At 52.1% G+C, this 25,067-nt stretch overlaps 1 protein-coding gene and 1 non-coding gene across 2 annotated transcripts; both read right to left on the reverse strand.

The window, feature by feature from the left end:
- Positions 1-6,447: 6,447 nt before the first annotated feature.
- PGAM1 (phosphoglycerate mutase 1) lies at positions 6,448-14,839 on the reverse strand. The gene is made up of 4 exons (XM_051824040.2): positions 14,465-14,839; positions 9,473-9,747; positions 8,507-8,687; positions 6,448-7,546 (listed from the first exon to the last, which is right to left on the reverse strand). Exons 1-4 carry the CDS (start codon positions 14,772-14,774, stop codon positions 7,377-7,379), a joined length of 936 nt encoding a protein of 311 aa, XP_051680000.2. The 5' UTR covers positions 14,775-14,839; the 3' UTR covers positions 6,448-7,376.
- Positions 14,840-22,840: 8,001 nt separating this feature from the next.
- On the reverse strand, positions 22,841-22,913 carry TRNAA-AGC (transfer RNA alanine (anticodon AGC)). The gene has a single exon. It is a non-coding gene; the product is annotated as a tRNA-Ala (tRNA).
- Positions 22,914-25,067: the final 2,154 nt, after the last annotated feature.

The following is a 25,067-nucleotide window of genomic DNA, read 5'->3' on the forward strand; positions in this document are numbered from 1 at the left end:
TCTCTCTCTGTCTCTCTCTCTCACTGTCCACTCTGCCTGTAAAAAATTAAAAAAAAAAAAAAAAATAATAATAATAATAATACTGAGTGATCCCTCTTACACTTTGCCCAGTTTTCCATAACAACCAGAATGTTGGCGCTGACACTTGAGCAAATTGTTTATATCTCTTTAAGACTTTTCCTTCATCTGAATGGTATGATCATGAGGAAGAAATGCATAAAAGTACCCAGGACATGTTACTGTTTTTGTTATATTTATTGTCTGATTGCCTTTTTTCAGGTGTCTACTAAATGCCAGGCTTTGTGCCGCTTTGATGTAGCTGTTTCATCAGTTCCCTAATGATAGGTATTTTGAGACTTTACAGATTTTGTTAGATGGCACTAGGGAGGAAACCCTTAGCCATTTTTATTTGTGTGGGCCTGTGATTCTTCCACAAGACAATTTCTAGAAGCAAAATGCTGATTAAAGACTGTGTAGACACTTAAAATTTCAGTTTAGGCCGGTGCCGCGGCTCAATAGGCTAATCCTCCGCCTAGCAGCACCAGCACACCGGGTTCTAGTCCCGGTCGGGGCACCAGATTCTGTCCCGGTTGCCCCTCTTCCAGGCCAGCTCTCTGCTATGGCCCGGGAGTGCAGTGGAGGATGGCCCAAGTGCTTGGGCCCTGCACCCGCATGGGAGACCAGGAGAAGCACCTGGCTCCTGCCTTCGGATCAGTGTGGTGCGCCGGCCGCGGTGGCCATTGGAGGGTGAACCAACGGCAAAAGGAAGACCTTTCTCTCTCTCTCTCTCTCTCTCTCTCTCTCTCACTGTCCACTCTGCCTGTAAAAATAAATAAATAAAATAAAATAAAATAAAATAAAATAAAATTTCAGTTCAGTTCTTTCCAGTACTTTCCTGGTGTTAGCAACTGAACATCAGGGTAACCATTGTATTTATGCTCCTCTGCACCTCACAGTGACCCTGGAAAGACCATTTCACAAATGAATCTACTCCCGAGTCACTTAGCCATCAAGTAGCAGAGCCGTATTCAAACAAGTCTTAGGTTAAGCTGACAAGCTCCTCTCCCCTGAGCCGTTGTTGAACAGAACCAGAGGCGTGCCGTTAGAGAGCCTTCATAGTCAGACAGGCTCCCTGGTCATGAGCGCATGCTGGACATTGTTCATTCAATAAGTATATACTGAGCAACTCAGCCAACCTCTACTGCAGGAGCTGGGAGGTAAAGCAGTAAAAACGACAGAGTTCTGGCCTTGTACAGCACACATTCTAGTGGGGAAAGACAAATAATTTGTAAAGTTAGAAATTTGTCAGGGGAGAAGTGAAGCAGAACATGATGATAGAAGGTTATTGGGGGCCTGTGAGGGCCACCCAAGTAGCATAGTCTAGCCTGAGCAGTTCTGTAATGCTTTATTGGAGCAGGCTGTGTTATCTGTGTGTATTTTCCCTGTCTACCAGTACTAAAGATAACCACAAACGGGCTGCAAATTGCACCCAGCTAGAGTATTCCCCATCCCAGGAGAATTTCTGGCTAGCATGTGGAGGACTTCAGTAGGGCATCCTGTATGTGCATGGGCTCATTTTGGTCGGGATGGAGAAGCAGAGCGTGGATGGCTACCTGTAAGCAAGTTTCCAAAGAGCATTTGAAGCACCTGGGTGCAGACCACCTTGGACTTTCTCCCTTCTGCCATTGGGTGCTGCATTGTGAGTTAGTTACGTGCCCATCTCCCCAGTAGCCTCTGCTCCTTTTAGGGCAGGATTCTGGGTTACTTATCTTTGACTCACTGGTGCCAGAACTGTGCCTAACAGACTTGTAGCAGTTGCTCAATAAAACTCGTGTTGGGCGTTCTCATGGTGGACTGAACAGTTCGGGATGGCTGAGTGACAGGACAGATTGCTGCTCAGAAACTCATTTTTGAGAACAAGGAGGAAATTGTTCTTTCTGTGCTTTGGAATGGAGGTTTTATGCCTAGTTTAGGTACACTTCAAAATTGCCTGTGAAACTTATAAATAAGGCAGGTGTCCCAGCCCTGCTTCCTGGCCTCTGGATCTGAATCCGGTGGGGTGAACCCAGAGTAGGTCTTTGTGTTGTAGCCTCCCAGGGGACCTGATGTGCTTCTGTGGCAGAGAGGCGCCATCTCGGAGTCGGTTGCTGTCTCAGTGACAACGGCAGGTGATGCTAGCCGTCTGTGGTGTTCCTGCCATTAGGTAGGGCTCTTTTTCTGTTTTTCAGAGGCAGAGAGAGAGACCAAGTTCCAATTCACTGACCCACTGCCTCAGATGCCTGCAATGGCTCAGGCTGGGCCAGGCCAAAACCAGGAGCCAGGAATTCACTCTAGGTCTCCCATTTGGGTGGCAGGGACCCAACCACTTGAGCCTCCCAGGAAGCTGGAATTGGGAGTGGAGCCAGGACTTAAACTCAGGCACTCAGATGTGAGATATGAGCATCGTAACTGCTATGACGGACCACTTGACCTACCGCTCGGCAGGGCTCTTGGTTGCAAGGAATGGAGCTGCTAACATGAGTTAGCGTGAGTTAGCAGCTGGGGCTTAAGAATGGTTGCAGGGTACACAGCAGACTCCAGGGTTAACAGACACCCTAAGTAAGTTTACAGACTGTGGAGAGCACTTGGGAGGGCTTCACCTTTTAGGTCACCTGTGGATTCCAAGGCCCAGTCCTGTATTTTGTTCACTCAAGAACTTAATTTTACCAGATTCCCCAAAGTTAGGCTGATCTGGAGAGTAAAGTGCAGCTTGGATCCATAAGGTAAGTAAACACGCGAGACACTGCCCAGACTCCTAGGTCCACGGGGTGGAGTCTGTGGGCTAGATTTGGGCAGGACTTGGCAGGGTACTGTCTTTCGCCTCAGTCCGGACCTTGAGTGTTACTGCCCACACCTCCCACACTTAAAGAGCCATCCCAGTTTGCCACATCCTAGTAAAAATGTCTTAGAGGTAATCGTATTTTAGAGAATTGATCCACTCTAAATTTCCACAAGACTGACAACAAAAATACACATTTCTGTTAATTCCCAGCAAGAAATGTTCAGCTATCGATGTTCTGTAAGACACTACCTGTCAAGGAAGTGATAAACAGTAGTGACTACACGGGGTTTTTGAAAAAGGTGAGGACAGGCCGGCGCCGCGGTTCACTAGGCTAATCCTCCGCCTAGCGGCACCGGCACACCGGGTTCTAGTCCCGGTCGGGGCGCCGGATTCTGTCCCGGTTGCCCCTCTTCCAGGCCAGCCCTCTGCTGTGGCCAGGGAGTGCAGTGGAGGATGGCCCAGGTGCTTGGGCCCTGCACCCCATGGGAGACCAGGAAAAGCACCTGGCTCCTGACATCGGATCAGCGCGGTGCGCCGGCCGCAGTGCGCCGACCGCGGCGGCCATTGGAGGGTGAACCAACGGCAAAGGAAGACCTTTCTCTCTGTCTCTCTCTCTCACTGTCCACTCTGCCTGTCAAAAAAAAAAAAAAAAAAAAAAAAAAAAGTTGAAAAAAAAAAAAAAAAAAAGTTGAAAAAGGTGAGGACAGGGAACAGACGGTGAGTCCGGGGGGTTGCAGGCTCTGTCCTGTGACCTGTGCTGGAGCCTCCACCGGCTTCACTGCACAGGCTGTTTTCAGGGATCAGGAGCTTAACTTCCTCTGGAGCTGCCCGTCTTCCTCCAGGGCTGGATAAATGAACCCCAGCCTTTCTCTAACTGCTCTCTTCTGACCTCAGATTTCCACTCCCATGATTCACGACAGCATCTCCATTGTTTCACTGTTACTGGCCAAACATGAGGCAGTTCCCAGCTGACGTGGATTACTTCATTCAGCTGCTTCTGCTGTCCTACAGGAAAGCACTTTGGCTGTGGCAGGACCGACTCCAGCTAACGACACCATGGATTACGTGGAGTGTCCTCCAGAGCTGGCCTCACTTTGGAGTCATGCTTCACACTGTTCAGCCAGACAGCAGGCCCTCAGCATTGGGAGAATTGGTGGGTATAGCTCTTCTAACTGTACCCCTGCCCTGTGGGGCAGTCCCAAGCAGGGGAGTCTGGCCTGGGTGTCACCTGAGAAGGACCTAAGTTCAAAACATGATCTAAGGGGCTGCCGCCTGTGGTGCCAACATCCTGTACAAGCACCGGCTACTCCACTTCCAATCCAGCTCTCTGCTATGGCCTGGATATGGCAGTGGAAGATGTCCCAAGTCCTTGGGCCCCTGCAGTTGCACGGGAGACCCAGAAGCAGCTCCTGGCTTCTGATGGGCGCAGCTCCAGCTGTTGGGGCCAGTTGGAAGACCTCTTGCCTCTCCTCTCTGTAACTCTTTCATCAAATAAATAAATACAATCTTTTAAAAAAAAAACATGATCTAGCACTTGTTCCATGTGAAACCTTAGGTTGTAAAAATAGGTTGAGTCACTGGAACAAAGTTGGCCTCACTCACACTCAACAAATTTTTAACTCTATGTATGGGACACCCCTACCTCATTTCCCACCAGTACCTCTCTACTCTGGGCGGCAGTAGAGGGCAACAAGAAGCAAATCCTGAGGCTCTTTGCCAAATGGAGGAGTACAGGGAGTCCGTCCAGAGCCTTACTTTTTTTTTTTTTTTTTTTTTTTGACAGGCAGAGTAGACAGTGAAAAGAAAGGTCTTTCTTTTGCCGTTGGTTCACCCTCCAATGGCTGCCGCGGCCAGTGCACTGCAGCCGGCGCACCATGCTGATCCGAAGCCAGGAGCCAGGTACTTATCCTAGTCTCCCATGGGGTGCAGGGCCCAAGCACTTGGGCCATCCTCCACTGCACTCCCGGGCCACAGCAGAGAGCTGGCCTGGAAGGGGGGCAACCGGGACAGAATCCGGCACCCCGACCGGGACTAGAACCCGGTGTGCCGGCGCCGCAAGGCAGAGGATTAGCCTAGTGAGCCGCGGTGCCAGCCAAGCAGAGGGTTTTTCACCAACACATCCACCACTCCTGCAGTACACCTGCCCTTTGCAGAGGAAGGCCAGGCTCCCACACGTCCGCAGCTGGAGTTGGATGCCGTGAACAAACTGATCCAGCTGGTGAGAACACCTGGTGAAACTTCTAGTCTAGGACTCAGCACAGGTTAAGAGAATAACATCCACCAGGCTTCTTAGACTTACTGAAGGTTGTAAGGTTACTGTCCAGATCAAATGAGACTCATTTTAGATGGTGTTTGACCTGGTGGTTAAGATGCTACATGGGGGCCGGCGCCACTGAGTTGCTTTCTTTGTTCATAGCTTTGACCTGGCCCAGCCCTGGCTGTAGCAGGCATTTAGAAGCATAAGGACTTTGAATACCCATCATCTGTGCTCCAGTATGGAACAGTGTGCCATTTTGCACATTGCTACCTACATTTCTTTGAACCTGTTTCCTCTCTAATCAAGAAGTTACCAGCCCTTCCACAGGTTGCTCAAGAGAGCTGTTGGAGGCAGCGTATGTAATACCCCCCAATGGCTGGCACAGAGCTTCCTAGGAGCTTCGTAGATGGAGGCTCTTACTTGCTCTAGCCGCAAAGGAAAAGGCCTGTTCTTTACCTTGCAGTCTCTTCCAAGGCCTTAGGGGAAGAGAAGGCAAATGTGAGTAATGCCCTTTCTGGTGGTACATATAAATGTAAAAAACTCCTCCTGCTCTACACCAAGTCATGTTGGGGAGGTGTATGATTTTTGAGGATATTAGTTGACTGGCAAGGTTAAAACTTTAGGACCCTGGGCCGGCGCCGCGGCTCACTAGGCTAATCCTCCGCCTAGCGGCGCCGGCACACCGGGTTCTAGTCCCGGTCGGGGCGCTGGATTCTGTCCCGGTTGCCCCTCTTCCAGGCCAGCCCTCTGCTGTGGCCAGGGAGTGCAGTGGAGGATGGCCCAGGTGCTTGGGCCCTGCACCCCATGGGAGACCAGGAAAAGCACCTGGCTCCTGCCATCGGATCAGCGCGGTGCACCGGCCGCAGCGCGCCGGCCGCGGCGGCCATTGGAGGGTGAACCAACGGCAAAGGAAGACCTTTCTCTCTGTCTCTCTCTCTCTCTCACTGTCCACTCTGCCTGTCAAAAAATAAATAAATAAATAAATAATTTAAAAAAAAAAAAAACCTTTAGGACCCAAAAGGAAAGGTGTGAACCAAGTTGGTAAGTTATTGACAGAAAAGGGTTAAATGAGAAGCCCTTCCTTACTGCAAAGGGGAATGGAGTTTCAGAATCTGACTTTGTGGTCGAGGGGTTTTCAGTAGCCAGGACCTGTGAGCAGGAGCTTCAGGGCAGCAACCTGAATGCAGGGCCTGGCCGCCCTGCTTAGCTCTCCAGGCTCCGCAGGAAACCTAGAGACCTGGGCTTTAGACCCAAGTGTAAAATTGTGACAACTCCTAAAAATCTTAATCAGTCACACAGGACTTGGGTCATGGGACATTCCAAGTTGGACGCTAAGGTTTCCTCAGACAAGAAGTATCACACAGGAAAATATTGCACATCACTCCTTTATTACTCTGATCTGGAAAAAGGATTCAGTACAGTTATGCTCAGAATGAGCACTGGGCACACGTGGCAGGGCCGAGCAACTGGAAAACATGATTCAGAATCAGACAGCGAAAGTCACACTTGGACATGATCAAGAGGCATCTCACTGCCACAAAACAGGCAGGGGAGGGATCCTAAGACGCAGCAGGAGGTGCTCCCACCCCTTAGAGGCCAGGCTCATCCCATACTGTATGAGGAATGGCTAATTCTCTGGTGACCACACTGGGGACTATCTGACCGCCACTAGGAACCCAGAAGGGCTTTTGTCTAGTATCAGTTTCTCACTCACTCACTCACACACACACATTTTGTAAAAGTAAATGCATCACAAACTTCAGGCTTGATCCCAACCTCTGGAGCCAGCTCCTCTGGGGTGAGGGAGGCAGTGGCGGTGGTGTTTTTAAATCCCCATGCAGTTACATTCGCCTCCATTGGAATGACTAGAGCCCCTGGGGCAGTGAGCTGACTGTGGAAGCCACAGGACTGGCTCCCAGGAACATGGCAGGCAGACTCTCCTCCCTCTCCTCATTGGTCAGGCTTTAGCATGGCTCCTCCCTCTCCCTACTCCAGCAGGCCCGTAATGAAGAGCATTATCAGACATGGGCGTTTTAACCTTTCTGTTGGAGAGAGGACCCTTCCCTCTGCTTGGGCTGACAGCCCATACCCCAGGGGTGCTGTCCTGACTAGATTGTGTGAAGAGAGTGGTGCAAGAGACAAAATAGCTAAAAGAAAAGCAGGAGCCACCAGTCCCCCCCTGCAGCTACAACCTAAGGTGCCTACAAGGTGGTCAGTGTGACATGTGCAGGGGACAGGTGCAGAGGGATGGGCAGGCAGGGAGGGTGGTCCTGGGGGTTGTGGTCCGCCTGCTTGCCTTCACTTCTTGGCCTTGCCCTGGGCAGCCACAGCTTCCATGGCTTTGCGCACGGTCTCTTCATCCCCCAGGAACTGCATGGGCTTGATGGGCTTCAAGTTCTTGTCCAGTTCATAGACAATGGGGATACCAGTCGGCAGGTTCAGCTCCATGATGGCCTCTTCAGAGAGACCTGAAAACACCCACCATGATCAGCCATGAAAAGTGTAAATCCACATCGCCCCCCTAGATTTACTGTTTATGCTGCAGGTGATAATGGAATTTGGTAAGAATTAGAACACATACCCTTTCTGATCTTCATTAATAATTCTGAGCTGTAGTGTATTAATAGATCCACTATGGAAGGAATGGCCAACACTTATTTCTCAGCCACTAAACCAGGGGTGGAGAAACCTTAGTCTGCCAGGGGGCATTTGGATATTTATAACACTGGGGCCAGCACTGTGGTGCAGCAGCTTAATGCCCTGGCATGAAGCACCGGCATCCCATATGGGCTCCGGTTAACATCATCTGCAGGCAATCCTAAATTATGCACTTAGAAATTAGCCTGCCATAGATTTATTACATTTAAGTCCCACCTGCAGTTGCCTTGGCAGGGCCAGATCAAATGATTTCACAGGCTTATACAGCCCATGGGCCAGACATTACCCCACTTCTACACCTCAAAAGCAAATAAGGAAAAATGCACAACATGGAGCACCAACAAGGTGCAGAAAGGTGTATACCATTGGTCCCCTACCATGGGTTCTAGCAGCCCACAGTGGAGGCAGCCAGTACCCATCTCAGACATCTAGATATCTACACACCTGCCAAACCTCAGCATCAGGGCACAAGGCCCTATAAACTTCAGATACAGACAGATTCCTGTGTGAGGCTGAGACCAGTTGTCATAGGAAGCTTTTATCAGCAGCTGCACTTGGCATTCCTAGTCCAGAGGTGAGCGGGCACCTCAACTTGACCGTGTATGGGACCACCTGGGGGTAGACGCCAACTGAGTCAGGCCTGGAGACGCCTGAGGGTCTGAGTCTGTCTTGACTGTCTCTAAGGCTACCAATACGTCACTGGACGTCCAGGTCGCCTTCCTTCTAAGTCAGTCCCGGATCAGAGGCAGCACTGTACCAAATGTACGTACCCTCCAGGTGCTTGACAATGCCCCGAAGGCTGTTGCCGTGGGCCGCGATCAGTACCCGTTTGCCCTCCTTGATCTGGGGCACAATCTCTTCATTCCAGAAGGGCAGGGCTCTGGCTATAGTGTCCTTCAGACTTTCACAGGAAGGCAGCTGATCTTCAGTGAGGTCTGCATACCTGCGATCCTAAACAAGAAAAAACCCGGCATCACCAGTTACTCAGAGTTGTCTCTGTTAGCACATTTCTCAATTCCCAAGGGGTGGGTAAGGGTCCCGCCAGGGTCCAGAACACAGCTGAGGACTTGGGAAAGGAGACCGTCATTAGCCTGCCTCTGCCTCCCCTGTTATTCACTACAGGGAAGATTCAGAGTTAAAAAAAAAGTTGTAGAAAAGGAAAAAAAGCTGTGCAGCAGTGTTCTTCCCAATTCACTTTAACATGCAGTTGGCTCTGAATAGGTTTTATAAAATATAGTGGTGGAGGTATTAAACAACATAAACTATCAACTAGATCTTGAATAAGTTAAAGTCAAACCTTGGAGAAGGGGAGGTAACAATGAAATATTTGGTGATAGATTATAAATTCAATGGGACTGGGAAGTCACAGATGAAAGCTACAGAAAGAGGCTGCGGGGCTGATTTGGCACCGGGTTAAGATGCTGCTTCAGAGACCAGTGTCCTACATCTGAGTGCCTGTGCTCAAGCCCCAGCTCCAGTCCCAATTCCAGGCTCCTGGTAACGCATACTCTGGGAGGCAAATGATGGCTAAAGTATGTGACACCTATGTGGGAGGCCCAGACTGAGTTCCCACCGCCTAGCTTCAGCCTTGCCAGGCCTGGCTGCTGCCAGCAACTGGGTATTGAACCATGGGATCACAGATTCTCTCTCTCTTTTGTGAAAACTTTACCTAGCAGCTCTGACTCTGAGCCCCGAGGCTGGTTGCCATGGCAAGGGGAAAGCGCCATTGTCCATACCTTACTGATGTTGCTGTAGAAGGGATGGTCAGGCTCCATGGGGGGCGGGGGGACGTCATAGGAGCGCCGCCAGATCTTCACCTGGGCCTCACCATGCTTGGCAGCAGTCTCTGCCTTATTGAGGCCGGTCAGACCCCCATAGTGCCGCTCGTTGAGGCGCCAAGTCCTCACGACCGGCAGCCACATCTGGTCAATGGCATCCAGCACCGTCCAGAGGGTCCGGATGGCTCTTTTCTGCACCGAGGTGAAGCAGATGTCAAATTCATAGCCAGCGTCTGAAAATCACAAGTGCAAAGTGATAAGCTCATCAGATCTACTCTGTGCCAGAATTTTCTTGTATGTGGATCTCCTACATAGGTAATTCAACTGCAAGCCATTTGACCAGATATTTAATTCTGTATGTTCTTACAAGTACAATATCCTGCCTTCAAGGAACATGGAACTTTTGTTGATATGTATTACAGATGACAGTAACCCCTAGAGGTTTTTCCAATCATTTATTTACCCCAAAGCCTAAATGCACAGCTAAGACCTGTGCTGCTTATCCTATCCTCCAGAATGTTGTTCTTAAGCATAGTTTAAGTATTTCTGGGGCCAGCATTGTGGTATAATGGGTTAAGCTGCTGCCTGCAATGCCAGCATCCCATACAGGCACCTGTTTGAGTTCCAGCTACTCCATTTCCAGTACTGCTCCTTGCTAATGTGCCTAGAAAAGCAGAAGATGGCCCAAGTACTTGGACTCCTGCACCCACATGGGAGACCTGGAAGAAGCTCTTGGCTCCTGGCTTTGGCCTGGCCCAGGCCCAGTTGTTACAGCCATTTATTTAGAGAGTGAAACAGCAGATGAAGATCTCTCTCTCTCTCTCTCCCTTTCAAATAAATCTTTTTTTAACAGAATATATTTCATTTATTAGATCTTGTCTTAAAACCTATTAAATTTCCAATTCAATATTGTTCAAAATTTAAAAAACCAAACCACAAAATACTTCCAACAGAAATCACAAACAGATGGTTAAAATTTGAAATGTGAACTCATATCTGTTCTTTAGGAAAAATTCTCTGTAACTTAAATAAATCTTAAAAAAAAAAAAACACACACACACACACACACACAAAAAAGTGTTGGGGCCGGCTCCATGGCACAGTAGTTTAATCCTTCACCTGCAGTGCCAGCATCCCATATGGGCGCCAGTTCTAGTCTCAGCTGCTCCTCTTCCAATCCAGCTCTCTGCTGTGGCCTAGGAAAGCAGTAGAAGATGGCCCAAGTGCTTGGGCCCCTGTACCCGCGTGGGAGACCGGGAAGAAGCATCTGGCTCCTGCCTTCAGATTGGTACAGCTCTGGCCATTGTGGCCATCTGGGGAGTGAACCAACAGAAGGAAGACCTTTCTCTCTGTCTCTCCCTCTCACTGTCTGTAACTCTACCTCTCAAATAAATAAATAAAATCTAAAAAATTGTTTAAAAAATGCTAAAAAAAAGTTTCCATTCTTTATAGAGAACATGACCCTAAAAACCTGGGATCTCTTCCTATATAATAGTAGCTAACATCTATAGCAAGCTTACCATCTGTCCCACACTGGGCCAAATATTTTATATGTTTTATTTAGTCTTCCTCATAGCAAAACCCATCTTACCAGATGAAGGAAAGAATTAAAGGATTATGTAAACTAAAAGTCATTCTAAGACCCAACATTTTAAAAAGATTTATTAGCGAAAAAGGTAGAGTCATGGAGGGTGTGGGAGATGGAGAGAGGGAGGGGGTAGCTCATCTACTCACTAGTTTATTCCCCAGATGGCGGCAACAGCCAGGGCAGGGCCAGGCCAAAGCCAGGAGTCTGGAGCTTCATCTCCCACATGGGTGGCAGAAGCCCAAGCACTTGGGCTTCATCTGCTACTTTCCCAGGTTCATTAGCAGGAAACTGCATCAGAAACGGAGCAGCTGGGACTCAAATGCTAGAGCTGTCGGTGATAGCTTAACCCGCTGTGCCACAATGCTGGCCCTCAAAAATCCAACTTTTTGAAGATTTATTTTATTTGAAAGGCAGAGTGAGAAAAAGAGCTCTTCCACCCACTGCTTCACTCCCCAAATGGCCACAACGGCAGGAGCTGCGCCGATCCAAAGCCAGGAGCTTCTTCCGGTCACCCATGTGGGTGCACTGCCCCTTCTGATAGGTATTTGCTAGACCTCTGTCTAGAAAATGCAGGGGGTGTGGATGAAACAGTTTGCTGCATGTAGCGTGGGAATCACACAAGTTCTTAACTCCCGGTCCCTCTCTATAAGGGTCATCGCACCAGCCTGTTTCCCCACCCACTTCAGTCAAGGTTAGGGGAAGCCCCCAATGCCCAATGAGGAAAGCACCAATGCTGTGCACAGATTCTCTCCTCCCCACGTGGTAGTCACTGCGGACCCAACCATAGCTTACAATGAGTCAGTCTCATTCCACGCTTCAAGAAAAGACTACCATCCCTCTACCTTAAAGGGGAGACGGCTCTTTCCTTTGGGAGTGAGCCAGGAAACCTCCCTGCTTCACAAGAGGCTAGCAGGCTCACTTCAAAATTTACAAGCTTTCCTAGAAATCGCTTCATCTTGAGGTTAGCAATGGTAATAAAATGTAGAGTGAGGGGCTAGTGCTGTGGTGTAGTGGGTAAAGCTACCGCCTGCAGTGCTGGCATCCCAAATGGGTGCGGGTTCAAGAACCAGCTGGCTCCACTTTTGACCCAGCTCTCTGCTATGACCTGGGAAAGAGGATGGCCCAAGTGCTTGGGTCCCTGCATTCACGTGGGGGGACCTGGAGGAAGCTGGAGTAAGCCCAGCTCCGGCCGTTGTGGCCACTTGGGGAGTGAACCAGCAGATGGAAGACTTCTCCCTCTGCCTCTCTGTAACTTTCAAATAAATAAATAAATCTTAAAAAAAAAAAAAAAAAAAAGAAAGAAAGAAAGACAGACAAACTTTTCTAAAAAGTAGAGTGAATTTTTCTACCAGTCATTCAACTGAGAACAAGGGTAGTTAAGAACTACACCAGTCCAGGAAGGAAGGATTAATCACCAGGGAACACCAACCCCACCCACAAGAGAAAGACACCAAGCTCGTCGCTGAGCCTCGGGACAAGTCCTGGTAGCTAGGTCATGGCCGCCTCCCTAACCAGAAGAGGAGGAATGGCTCAAGGAAAGGCTGAGTCCCGTCACGGGGAGGGATACCTACATGCAAGCCCCAGCTCCATGCTGAGCGGCCACAGGCTGTTTCATGGCATCCATTTCCACTTGCAGTGGGGCCTCTTACTTTGGATACACAAGTCGTCCCCAGTGAGAAGAGCAGTTCCCTTAAGTACTATTACCAGAGAATGCTCAAGGAGAGAGGCATAAAGCCTCTTGCCCACGAAACAAAAGGACAGCCAGGTGGATGCTATGGTGTGAATTCTATCCTCACCCCAGCATTAAGAGTTGGTGGGGGCTGGCGCTGTGGCATAGCAGGTAAAGCCGCCAGCATCCCACACAGGCGCCAGTTTGAGCCCTGGTTACTCTACTTCCCATTCAGCTCTCTGCTGTGGCCTGGGAAAGTAGTAGAAGATGGCCCAAGTCCGTGGGCCCCTGCACCCACGTGGGAGACCCAGAAGATCCTGGCTCCTGGCTTCAGATTGGCAGAGCGCCAGCCATTGAGGCCATTTGGGGAGTGAACCAGCAGATGGAAGACCTCCCTCTCTGCCTCTCTGTAACTGTGCCTTTCAAATAAATGAATCTTAAAAAAAAAAAAAAAAAAAGAAACAGAGTCTGTTATTTTACAGAGACTGCAAGTTTAGCCACTTGCTCTGTCTTGGAGGACAGAGGCAATAGCTGTGTCCCGGGCTAGTCATCAGCAACCCACCAGACCCACACAGCCCTTCCTGCCAGACAGCTAAAGAAAATGGCCTCCTTGACCAGTGCGTCCCTATCCTGGCCTCTCCCAGGGGCGTGGGGTCACCACGGGCCATCGCAACGCACCCAGTCCTCTCCAGCAGGATGACACTGCCCAGTCTTTCCAAAGCTCCGCTTCATTTCCGAAGCATGTATGACGGCAAGAAGCCAGCGAAAGCGACCCGAGGCCGACCATCAGCCTCACCCACCAGGCATCAATGACCCTTTCATGAAGCTGCTTCTCCGTTCAGAGTTAGAAGGCAGAAGGGCGGGGCTGGGAGCACTTCTTCAGTGCAGGAGCCTCCAAACCCAGAGGGAGGAGGGGCAGGCCTGAATGGGCATTCTCTCGGTCACTTCCACCTTTGCCCCTCCGTGGCCAACAGCCCACAAGTTCCTCCACCCAGAACTGGGGCAAGGACACCGGACTGGGAAAAGGTATGACCTTGGACAAACCATCTTTCCAATCGTCACTGTAACCAACTAGAAAAGGAGGCCAGGGCGGGTTGGGGAGGACGATAAAACCTGCTCCGTGGGGTTGTGGACAGGACCGACTCCATTCATTCATTCATTCATTCATTCCCATCTGTAAGTGCGTTTCGAAGGCTACTTGGGGAACGCGGTTGAACAGCAAAGCCCTACACAAGCACGTGGGTTTCGGGCAGTCCTGAAGCCCGTTAGGCCCCCCAGCGCACAACAGCCCACCGTGAGGGTCTGCAGCCGCCCCCAGGCTTGGGTACGGCCGCTGAGACATCGGCCATCCTGCTCCAGGGGCCCCAACCGCGACCAACTCTTCTGGCCAAGGAGAACCTAAAATGGCCTGGCCACCAGAGGTGGCTCCATCCAGGGCAACGCGGCCCCGAGTTAGTAAATGGTCGGGTTAAAGGTGGAGGATTTCACTGGCGACGTCGGCAGAGCGCGAAGGGCGGCGGGGCGACCGCCCCAGGTGAGCCCCGCGGCGCGGGCCCTCTCGTTCCGCTGCATGACCTTGGGCCGGCAGAGACTCCGTACCCGCGCCCACGCTCCCAACTGCGCGCTGCCCGAGGCGTCGTCCCCGCACGCGGGCCCTGCGCGGCCCGCCGCACCCCCCACGGCCACGCCGTACCTCGCAGGGCCTGCCCGCCGCGCTTCGCCTCCTCGTGGCCCGCCGGGCTCAGGTCGGCATCATACCAGCCGCTGAAGCGGTTCTCCAGGTTCCAGGCGCTCTCGCCGTGCCGGATCAGCACCAGCTTGTAGGCGGCCATGGCGGCGAGACAGAGATGCGGCGCCGACTGGGGTTCGCCGAGATTCCGAAGTCGCAACCCGCCCCTCGGCCGCGCCTGCGCGCTCGCGCTCCGCCGCCCGGCTCCCGCGCACTTTCTCTCGCAAATCTTTCCACTCTCCGGTGACGCCCCTCCGCCGCCCAGTGCGCGCATGCGCCCCCTCCTTCTGCGGCGGCCGCCGAGGGGAGGGGGCGCGCGCCGGCGTGCCAGAGCGCATGCGTCGTCCGCCGCCGATGCCGCGTCCGCCGCGGCAGTCACGGAGCGCACGTAAGCACGCGAAGGGTGGGGGCGCGCGAGCGGCGCGCGTGCAGCCGGGCGGCTTCCGCCTGGAAGATGGGCGCTTGCGTCTGAGCCGTCGTCCGGCTCCGCCGGGTCTCCGTCCCATCCGTACAGTTTGGGTCACACACCTGTGGTCCACGCTTCACGCTCTCAACCTCAGTTTTAAGATGCACATAGTAAGTTCTTACCTGCACTACGGATGCAAGAAAAATGTCCTCAAGCCTTGGGGCTGTTTGGTTGTGGCAGCCAAGCTTGACTAGAGGAATACGGGAAAAATAAATCAAATATTGTCTGCTTGAAAGGCCCCGGTAAAGGGGCGCGGTTGCTGTCTCAGCAGGACAGTGATCTTTGCTAAGGAACTGACTGACCCTGCGGATCGCAACACGGGGCTGTTTGATCCCAGTTCTGGCCACAGCCCCTCGCGGCCTCAGGTTAACGCTTCCAGGCTTCCAAAATCAGAGCAAACTTCAGGTCCCTTCAAAGGAGCAGGGGCGGGGTGAGTGGTAGCCCGACCTGGCCGTGTTAAGTACCTGCTTATCTGAGCAGGCTCCTCTGGGGAGGTTTTTTTGATGTGCACTCAGAGGGCCTCTGCGAGGGCCAGGCGTGTTACCACTGCAGACAATAACTCATTTAATCCTCATATCTTGAGCTATCATTTTCCCCACTTACAGATGAGGAAACTGAGGTACTTTGCCCGAGGCCACAGGAACCGGGGCTCCCAAGCCCATGCCCTGCCCTCACTGGCTCTGTGGCCTGCACATTTCTGTTGTGCTGTAAGCACTGATCAGCCTTGAAGAAAGGGGAGGGTTTGAGAAGCAGAGAAAAAGCAATTTGGGGACAACGTGACCCGAAACCCTTACGCCTGGTTTGAAGATAAGTGGCAGTAATGGCTACTGTTTGTGAGACTTTAGTGTGCCAAGAGTAATTAAATCATTTTCTCAACCCTCCGGCCATCCATACAAGGTGGGTACCGCAATAGCTCCATTCCATGGATGAGAAATACTGTGTGCAGAGTCACAGCTAGGAAGGGGGGAGAAAGCCAGACTGCAACCCAGGAAGTCCAATTGTTAGGTAGGAAGTCAGATGTGAGCTTATGTGTGTGTGACAAAGGCCTAAGGAGACATTTGGGTCCAGTATATGCATCTCAAAGTCATCCCAATAATGTTTTCCGGGGCAGCCCAGCGTTTGCATCCTGCCCTGCCCTTCTACCGATAACCTGCCAGGGGGTGGTGGGGTCCCGCCCCTTCTGCCTGATAATCTTCCAGATGCAGCCCAGTATCTGCACTTCAAATATCCTTCTCTGATCCTGATCCTCCAGGGGGTCTTGCTCACCCTTCCTCTAACTGGGGTGGCGCCAGCCAGGCTTCCTCCTGTCTGATAACTTCAGGGGGAAAACTCAGATAGGAGCTTTTCTATTTACATCCAAGAAGTCCTTTGTTCCAAGAGGAGCAGAGGTGAGAAGACAAAGACCCATCCCCTTAAAAAAAACCCAGCCTCAAACAGACAGCGCACTCAGCCCTCTGCCCTTCTGCAGAGCCACTCGCCTGGCCTGCCCAGGCGTATTCTCTCCACTCAACCATGTAACCCCACTCTCCCCCAGTCTGAGGGACTGGGCACTCTGTCTCAGGTCCTGTCTGGAGAGGTGCCCATCCACTCTTACTGATGTCCCTTCCCTAATAAACCTCACTGTTTTACTTTCCACTACTCTCTGTCTCACGCCTGAATTCTTTCTTGCCGCAGACAAGAACCCTGCCATTCTCCGGTAACACAATGACCTGCTAAGCACTCTGTCGTCCTCCTCGTTGGTAGCAGGAAAAAGATAGAGTTGGATGACTAGAAAGCCGTTCAGACCTCAAAGCTGCTCCCTAAGACTCAGGACCCCAGGCTGTGCCCTCACAGGGCTCCTGGCCAAGCTCTGGGCCTGCCCTGCACGGAGGCGGAGGCCTTTGGAGAACACTCGCTCTCAGGGCGTCCCCTCTCTGGGCTCCTGCTGCTCGGTCACCCTTCTCTGATGTGCAGGCTTTCCCAGCATTAATCTTGACCTTTGAGCCTGGACTTTCTGTCCCTCTCTCGGTCCTAATCTGTACTCCCAGTCTGACTCTTACTGTGTCCCTCTGTCCTCCACCTGCTCTCAAGAAATTCAAGAAGGGGCCGGTGCTGTGTCATAACAGGTAAAGCCACCGCGTGCAGTGCTGGCATCCCATATGGGCACCGGTTCAAGTCCCAGCTGCTCTACTTCCAATCCAGCTCCCTATTAGTGTACCCAGGAGAGCAGCAGAAGATGGCCCAGGTCCTTGTGCTCCTACACCCATGTGAGAGACCTGGAAGAAGCTCCTGGCTCCTGGCTTTAGTCTGACCTGGCTCCAGCCATTGGAGCCACTTGGGGAGTAAACCGGTGGATGGAAAATCTTTCCTTCTCTCTCTGCAACTCTTTCAGATAAATAAATAAATTTTTTAAAGATTTATTTTATTTATTTGAAAAACAGAGTTACAGAGAGAGGTAGAGACAGAGAGAGAGGTCTTCCATCTGCTGGTTCACTCCCCAGATAGCTGCAACAGCCAGAGCTGCGCTGATCCGAAGCCAGGAGCCAGGAGCCAGGAGTCTCTTCCGGGTCTCCCACGTGGGTGCAGAGGCCCAAGGACTTGGGCCATCTTCCACTGCTTTCCCAGGCCAAAGCAGAGAGCTGGATTGAAAGAGGAGCAGCCAGGACTAGAACCGGCGCCCATATGGGGTGCTGGCACTTCAGGCCAGGGCTTTAACCTCCTGTACCACAGCGCCAGCCCCAAAAAATCTTAAAATTAAAAAAAAAAAAAAAAGTGTGATCTAGAAGGCAGCAGGACTTAATGAAAGATGCTGATTCAGAGGTTTGAATCTGGGAGGAGGCGTTCAGGCCTCTCCTCCAGCGCCATGCCTGAGAGGGGTGGTCTGTGGGCAGGGTTGGGAGCGAGGCAGATGACTGGCACTCTGGGCATCAGGCCAGCCCTGGGAAGGAATTCTACTTCTTTCAGCAACCTCCTCTGCTTCCAGAAAGACTTCCTTCTCCTTGGAATTCCTTGGACGAATTCCAGTAACTTTGCACCTCGCTGATAGGATATTTACCTTGGGTCATCAGAGTTTTTTGCTGTTGTTACTTTTAACGATTTATTTATTTGCTTCAAAGTCCGAGTCACACAGAGAGAGAAGGAGAGGCAGAGAGAGAGGTCTTCCATCCACTGGCTCACTCCCCAGATGGCCGCAATGGCCGGAGCTGCACCAATCCAAAGCCAGGGGCCAGGATCTTCTTCCAGGTCTCCCATGTGGGTGCAGGGGCCCAAGGACTTGGGTCATTTTCTACTGGTTTCCCAGGCCATAGCAGAGAACTGGATCAGAAGTGGAGCTGCCAGGACATGAACCGGCACCTATATGGGATGCTGGCACTGCAGGCAGCAGCTTTACCTGCTATGCCACAGCGCTGGACCCGTCAGTTTTTTAATGCATGCATCAGATCTGCTTGAGGCTGGGGACTACACTGAGGCCATGTCGCACACCCACACGCCCAGGCAGTTAGCACAGTGCTCATGCCCTAGGCAGATGTCCTGGGTGGTACTCGGTGTTAGGGCTGGGAGAGACCTGGAAGATGCTCCACTGTGAGTCCCCCACATCCTGCCGCTTCCAATTCCAGATGATGAAAGTGAGGCAAACCATTCGAAAGAACAGGAAGGCGAGAGACCAGATTTATCAGGTCAGAGGCGATCCCCAGGGAAGGGCCCCAAAGTCAGGGGAGAAAGACAGGGGCTGGCGTTGTGGTGCAACGGGTAAAGCTGCCACTTGCGGCACCAGCATCCCACATGTGTGCCAGTTCGAGTCCCAGCTGCTCCATTTCCAATGCAGCTCCCTGCTAATGTGCCTGGGAATGCAGCAGAAGAGGCCCAAGTACTCGGGACCCTCACACCCACGTGGGAGCCCCGGGTGGAGTTCCAGGCTCCTGGCTTCAGCCTGACCCTGATCTAGCTGTTTAAGCCATTGGTTAAATGAACCAGCACATGGAAGCAGTTGCTCTGTCTCTCCACCACACCCAACCCTGTACCTGTTTTTCCCTCTCTCGTAACTCTGCCTTTCAAATAAATAAATCAATCTAGAAAGGAAGGAAGGGAGGGAGGGAGAGCTGTCCAGAGTGATCGGGGTGGGTGGTGGGGGTGGGGGGCACCTGTGATAAAGACCCTGAGAGCTTTGCCGCCCAAAGCCAAAATTCCAGAGCACCAATAGGAATCCATTCAGCGTCTACCACAGCATCTTAAATCCGGGAAGAAACTTCAGCCCTATCAAAAATAAGGTTTCCTAAATGCCTGTGAAGGATAATAGCTCCACACCTCCCCCTTTTTTTTTTAAATTACTCTTATCTCTGCTGAACACAAGACACAAAAACGTTTGTCAGGGCTGATTCCTGGGCCTTGGAAGGCCCTGGGCAGGTACAGCAGAATGTCCATAGTCCTGGAGACAAGCAGCTGGCAGGCTGTGACCCCCGCCAGAGTCCTCCTGTCTAGCACACTTCCCAGCACCCTCTTCCCCTTAAGGAGCCACCACACAGCTCCTGGCGGGGCTTTGCTTCTTGCTCCGCCAGAAGGGAGCAGCTGTGGCCGGATAAGTCTCTCCTGCTGCTTGGACCTTCGTGGCTCTCTGCTCCGTGTCCTTGTGGCAGTCACCCCAAGCCAGAGGCACTCAACACTGAAGAACTTCAGGGTCCAGTGGTGTAGTGGGTATACCCACTGCCTGTAATGCCAGCATCCCACATGGGTGCCAATCCATGTCCCCGCTGCTCTGCTTCCTATCCAGCTCCCTGCTAATGGCCTGGGAAAGCAGTAGAGGATGGCTTGGGCCCCTACCACCCACATGGGAGACTTGGAAGAAGCTCCTGGCTCCTGGCTCCTAGCTCCTGGCTCCTGGCTTTGACTTGGCCCAGCCCTGGCCACTGCAGCCATCAGCGACATGAACCAGTGGATGGAAGATCTCTCTGTCTCTCCCGCTCCCTCTCTCTTTGTAACTGTGACTTTCAAATAAAATAAATAAATAAATCTTTTTAAAAAATGATGAATTTGAATGAATGAAATCCAGAGGCCAGGCAATTGATCCAGCCATTAAGTTGCAGCTTGGGGCATACACATCCCATATCTGAGTGCCAGTTTCAAGTTCTGGCTCCTCAGCTTCCAATCCAGCTTCCTTAGAATGCACACCCTGGGAGGTACTAGGTGATAGCTCAAGTACCTGGGTCCCTGCCACCCTTGTGGGAAACCTGGATGGAGTTCCTGTCCCCTGGCTGCTGGTAGTCTGGCTCAGCTGTAGCAGTTGCAGGCATGTGGGGAGTAAACCAGTGGATGGAAAATCTGTCTTTGTTTCTGCCTTCCAAATGCAATAAAAATAAATTAATAGATTTTTAAATCCAAGCCAGGAGCAGATATTTTAGCAATGCGGGTTAAGCCGCCACTTGAGATGCCCACATCCTATATCTCTGCTCCTCTGCTTCCCATCCAGCTCCCTGCTAATGCGCCTGGGAAGGAAGCAGAAGATGGCCCAGCTGCTTGGGCCCCTCCCACCCATGTGGGAAACCCAGATTGGGTGAGAGTTTCAGTATCCTGGCTTCGGCCTGACCCAGCCCAGTCTTTCAGCCACATGGGGTGTGGGCCAGCAGATAGAAGACACCTCCCCCCAGTCATTTTACTTTTCAAATAATTAAAAATAAATCTTTAAAAAATCCAAACCAGGGGCCGGTGCTGTGGCGTCATGGGTGAAGCCACCTTCTGCAGTGCCGGCATTCCATCTGGGCACCGGTTTGAGTCCCGGCTGCTCCACTTCCAATCCAGCTCTCTGCTGTGGCCTGGGAAAGCAGTAGAAGATGGTCCAAGTCCTGGGCCCCTGCACCTTCATGGGTGACCCGGAAGAAGCTCCTGGCTTTTGGCTTCAGATCAGCACAGCTCCAGCTGTTGCAACCAATTGAGGAGTGAACCAGCGGATGGAAGACCTCTCTCTCTCTCTCTGCCTCTCCTTCTCTCTCTGGTAACCCTGTGTAACTCTTAAAAAAATCTGGCCTTTGGGGCCAGTGCTGCAGCATAGCAGGTAAAGCTGCCGCCTGCAGCACTGGCATCCCATGTGGGCGCCAGTTCGAGTCCCAGCTGTTCCACTTCTGATCCAGCTCTCTGCTATGGCCCAAGCCCTTGGGCCCCTGCACCTGTGTGCAAGACCTGGAAGAAGCTCCTGGCTCCTGGCTATGGACTCCTCTTTCCTTTCCCACTGAGTTTTTTCTCTTATCAAGTTTTATCACTTATCAAGGAACAAACGTTCTGTGAAGGCCCCAACTTGGAATGAGCGGGGCCGCCCAAGGTTCTGCCAGGCTCCTGCCTGACGTTCAGCTCTTCTGGTTCAGCGCGGGTCAGAGTGGGAGAGGACCGCGCCCTCAGAGAGGGGTTGAGTCTCTGGGACAGGAAGGGCTCCATGCGCCAGCCCTGGAGATGCAGCCGTCATGTGAAGACAAGCAGAGCTGGAGCCCTGTTGCAGGCTCATGGATTCCTTAAGGACTTTTTTTTTTTTTTTAAGATTTATTTATTAATTTGAAAGAGTTATACAGAGAGAGAATGAGAGAGCGAGTGAGCGAGTGAGCGAGCTTCCATCTGCTGGTTCACTCCCCAGATGGCTGCAATGGCTGGAGCTGTGCCGATCCAAAGCCAGGAGCCAGGAGCTTCTTCCGGGTCTTCCGCGTGAGTGCAGGGGCCCAAGGACTTGGGCCATCTTCTACTGTTTCCCAGGCTCTAACAGAGAGCTGGATCGGAAGTGGATCAGTCGGGACTTGAACCAGCACCCACATGGAATGCCGGCACTGCAGGTGGCAACTTTACCAGCTACACTACAGCGCTGGCCCCAGCAGCACTCCTTCTTCCCTGGCCTTAAGTCCATCTGGGTTTGTTTTATTTATTTATTTATTTTTGACAGGCAGAGTGGACAGTGAGAGAAAGAGACAGGGAGAAAGGTCTTCCTTTATCGTTGGTTCACCCTCCACTGGCCGCTGCGGCCGGCGCGCTGCGGCTGGCGTACAACACTGATCCGAAGCCAGGAGCCAGGTGCTTCTCCTGGTCTCCCATGCAGGTGCAGGGCCCAAGCACTTGGGCCATCCTCCACTGCACTCCCGAACCACAGCAGAGAGCTGGACTGGAAGAGGAGCAACCAGGACAGAATCCGGCACCCCGACCGGGACTAGAACCCGGTGTGCCGGCGCCGCTAGGTGGAGGATTAGCCTATTGAGCCGCGGCGCCAGCCTTAAGTCCATCTGCAGGTGGGTGTTTGGCCCAGTGGTTAAGGTGCTGATCAAGACTCTTGTGTCCCACATCAGAGTGCCTGGGTTTGCTATCCACTCTGGCTCCTGACTCCTGCTTCTTGCTAATGCAGACCCTAGGAGGCAGCAGTGATGGCTCAAATATTGGGTCCCTGCCAGCCCAGTGAGACTCAGCCCCCAGGCAGGGAATAAACGCTTGCCGGTGCACGGGCGCACACACACACTTTCTGTCTCAAATAAATTGATGCATTTTTTATTTTTCATTTTATTTATTTGAAAGGTAGAGAAAGAGAGAGAGAGAAAGAAAGAGGGAAGGAGGGAGGGAGGGGGAGAAAGAAAGAAAGGGAGAGAAAGGAAGGGAGAAAGAGATCTTTCATCTGTTTGTCTACTTCCTAAATGGCCACAATGACCAGGGTTGAGCCAGGAGTTTCTTTCAGGTCTCCCACAGGTGCCCAAGGACCTGGGCCATCTTCCACTGCTTTCCCAGGCCGTTAGAAGATAGCTGGGTCAGAAGAGGAGCAGCCAGGACAGGAGCTCACTGGGACATCAGGGCTGTGTGGCTGCAGGCGGAGGCTTAGCGCTGGTCCCAGTACATAAATCTTTAAAAACAGTTTTTTTCAAGGCACCATTAATAAGTCATGGAGAATGTGGGCATCGATCCCACCACCTCTCGCATGCTAAGCGAGCGCTCTACCACCTGAGCTAATTCCCCAGCTGCTGATGCAAAGGAAAAAATAGATCTAGGAAAACAAACGGGGGCATGCCCAGTGTTAACAGCAGCCAAAGACAGAGACAGCCCCAATGTCCATCAGCTGATGGGCGGGTAAACAAACCAATGCACAGCCACACAGCCACGCACAGCCACACAGCGGAATGGGGTTAGGCCATGAAAAGCAATGAAGCCCTTGATACATGCCAAACCCGGAGTCATCCGACTCGGATGGGCCTTGAAGACAGGAAGTGAAACGTGCAGGTTCCACGTCCTTGAGCTGTCTGGAGCAGGAGTAGGCGCAGGTGCAGACACAGAGGGCAGAACTGAGGTTGCTCACAGTGCTAGCGGGGCCGGGGGCCGGGGTTTCTTTCTGAGTTTTTACAGTTTCCTTTTTTTTCATTTTTGATGAAAATGTTCTAAAACTGACGGTGGTGATGTCTCGTGACAGAGCAAAGACTTAGGCCTCAGAGCCGCGTTAGCTCCTTGCCTGAAAGCAGATCCATTTTTCTGGGGCCTTCCAAGCCCCTGGGTTGTTTCTCAGCTCAACCCTACACCCCCGCCCCCCACCCCCCACCCCCGCCCCCGCATTCTTTCCAGTTAACCGGCTGCAGAGAGGAAGGCCCGGGAGTTTGAAAAGCTTGTACAAAGTAGCTAAGCTCCGCCTAATCACTCCCTAGCAGACCCCCAGCCACCAGGAGCAGTACCAAGTCCCAGTCTGCAGGAGGGCGGGACAACACACATGCTGGTTGTGGGCCCCTCTCAGGCTTATTCTTTTTGAATAAACTTGTTTTCGTGTCTTGTTCTCCTCTTTGTCCTGCCCGTTGTTCCTTGTACCATGTATCTGTGAAGATGCTAAAAACCATTGGCTCCTACAACTTAAGTAGGTGAAGTGTGGGGGCTGAGTTTTGGTTTAGCCAATTAAGCTGCCTGCATCCCATAGGGGTGCTGGTTCTAGTCCTGGCTGCTCCACTTCCGAGCCGCTCCCTGCTAATGGGCCTGGGAAAGCAGCAGAAGATGGCCCAAGTGCTTGGGGCCCTGCACCCACGTGGGAGACCTAGAAGAAGCTCCTGGCTCCAGTTCCAGCCATTGCAGCCATTGGGGAGTGAACCAGTGGTGTCTCTCCTTCTCTCCCTCCCTTTTCTAACTCTCTCAAATAAAATAAATAAATACATATTTGTGGTCTGTGAGTTATATCTCAGTAAAGCTGTTTTTTGCAAAAGTCTAAAAATGACCCACAGGAGCCCCTGCTGAAAGGGAGGACGGGGTGGGGGAGGGGACTGAGGTGGCCAGCCACTGGCTGTCGGTCCTGGTGCCAACCAAGGGAGCTGAGACCACGGAGCGCACGTGGTTCTCATGGAGCCAAGGAGACAAAAAGGAGGGAAAAAGGAGAGGCCGCAGCAGGGCCAGGAGAAACTTGGCCACAAGGTCTGACTAATGCCTAACCCAGCCCAGTGGAGTTGAGTTCCCAGATCCCGTCTCTGCAGCTAATTTCCCTGGTCCCTGTGTAGGGGCCGCCCTGGCCCTGGGATCCTCACAGGAGATGACAGACACTGGGCCTCGAGCCACAACCTGGGTAGGCAGTCAGCCTACCAGTGCCCTGAGCGAAGATGTGAAGTGTAGTGTCCCGACCGCCCAGATAGGAAGAACCAGTGAGACTCACCTAATGCAAAGAACAAAGGGACTTTATTACAGGTCCAGCATGCTGGGGCCTGACCTCCCGTTCAGTGTAGTGCTGGGAGACCAAGACCCCTTTTCTTTGTTCCCAGGCAAACAAGTATTACGTCCGCATTCCTTTCCCCTCATATGGCCATATATTGAGCCCCCCCCAAGTAGGTGGCCCCCCCAGCCCTGCTGGACCAAGGACTGCCTGGTGTCAGGTTTCATCTTCTCCTACCAGACGCACCCTGGGCCTAGCCTGCCCTTGGTCTTGTGAGAAGCCTGTCATGGCGTGACTCTGGCCTCTCACAGGTGCTCCTTTGTTAGAGCACAGGGGAGTGGCGAGGTGCGTGTATTCAGCTACTGCGTTCTTACCTAAGAGAGAATGAGAAAGCTCGCACCCCAGGGAGCAGTCATTTTGCTGCCATGACAGTGAGGGACCGCCAACACGGGTCACCTCCATTTAGCTGAGCAATGGCTCTTTTTTTTTTTTTTAAG

This window comes from Oryctolagus cuniculus, chromosome 15, assembly GCF_964237555.1.
Source record: "Oryctolagus cuniculus chromosome 15, mOryCun1.1, whole genome shotgun sequence".
Classification (NCBI taxonomy): domain Eukaryota; kingdom Metazoa; phylum Chordata; class Mammalia; order Lagomorpha; family Leporidae; genus Oryctolagus; species Oryctolagus cuniculus.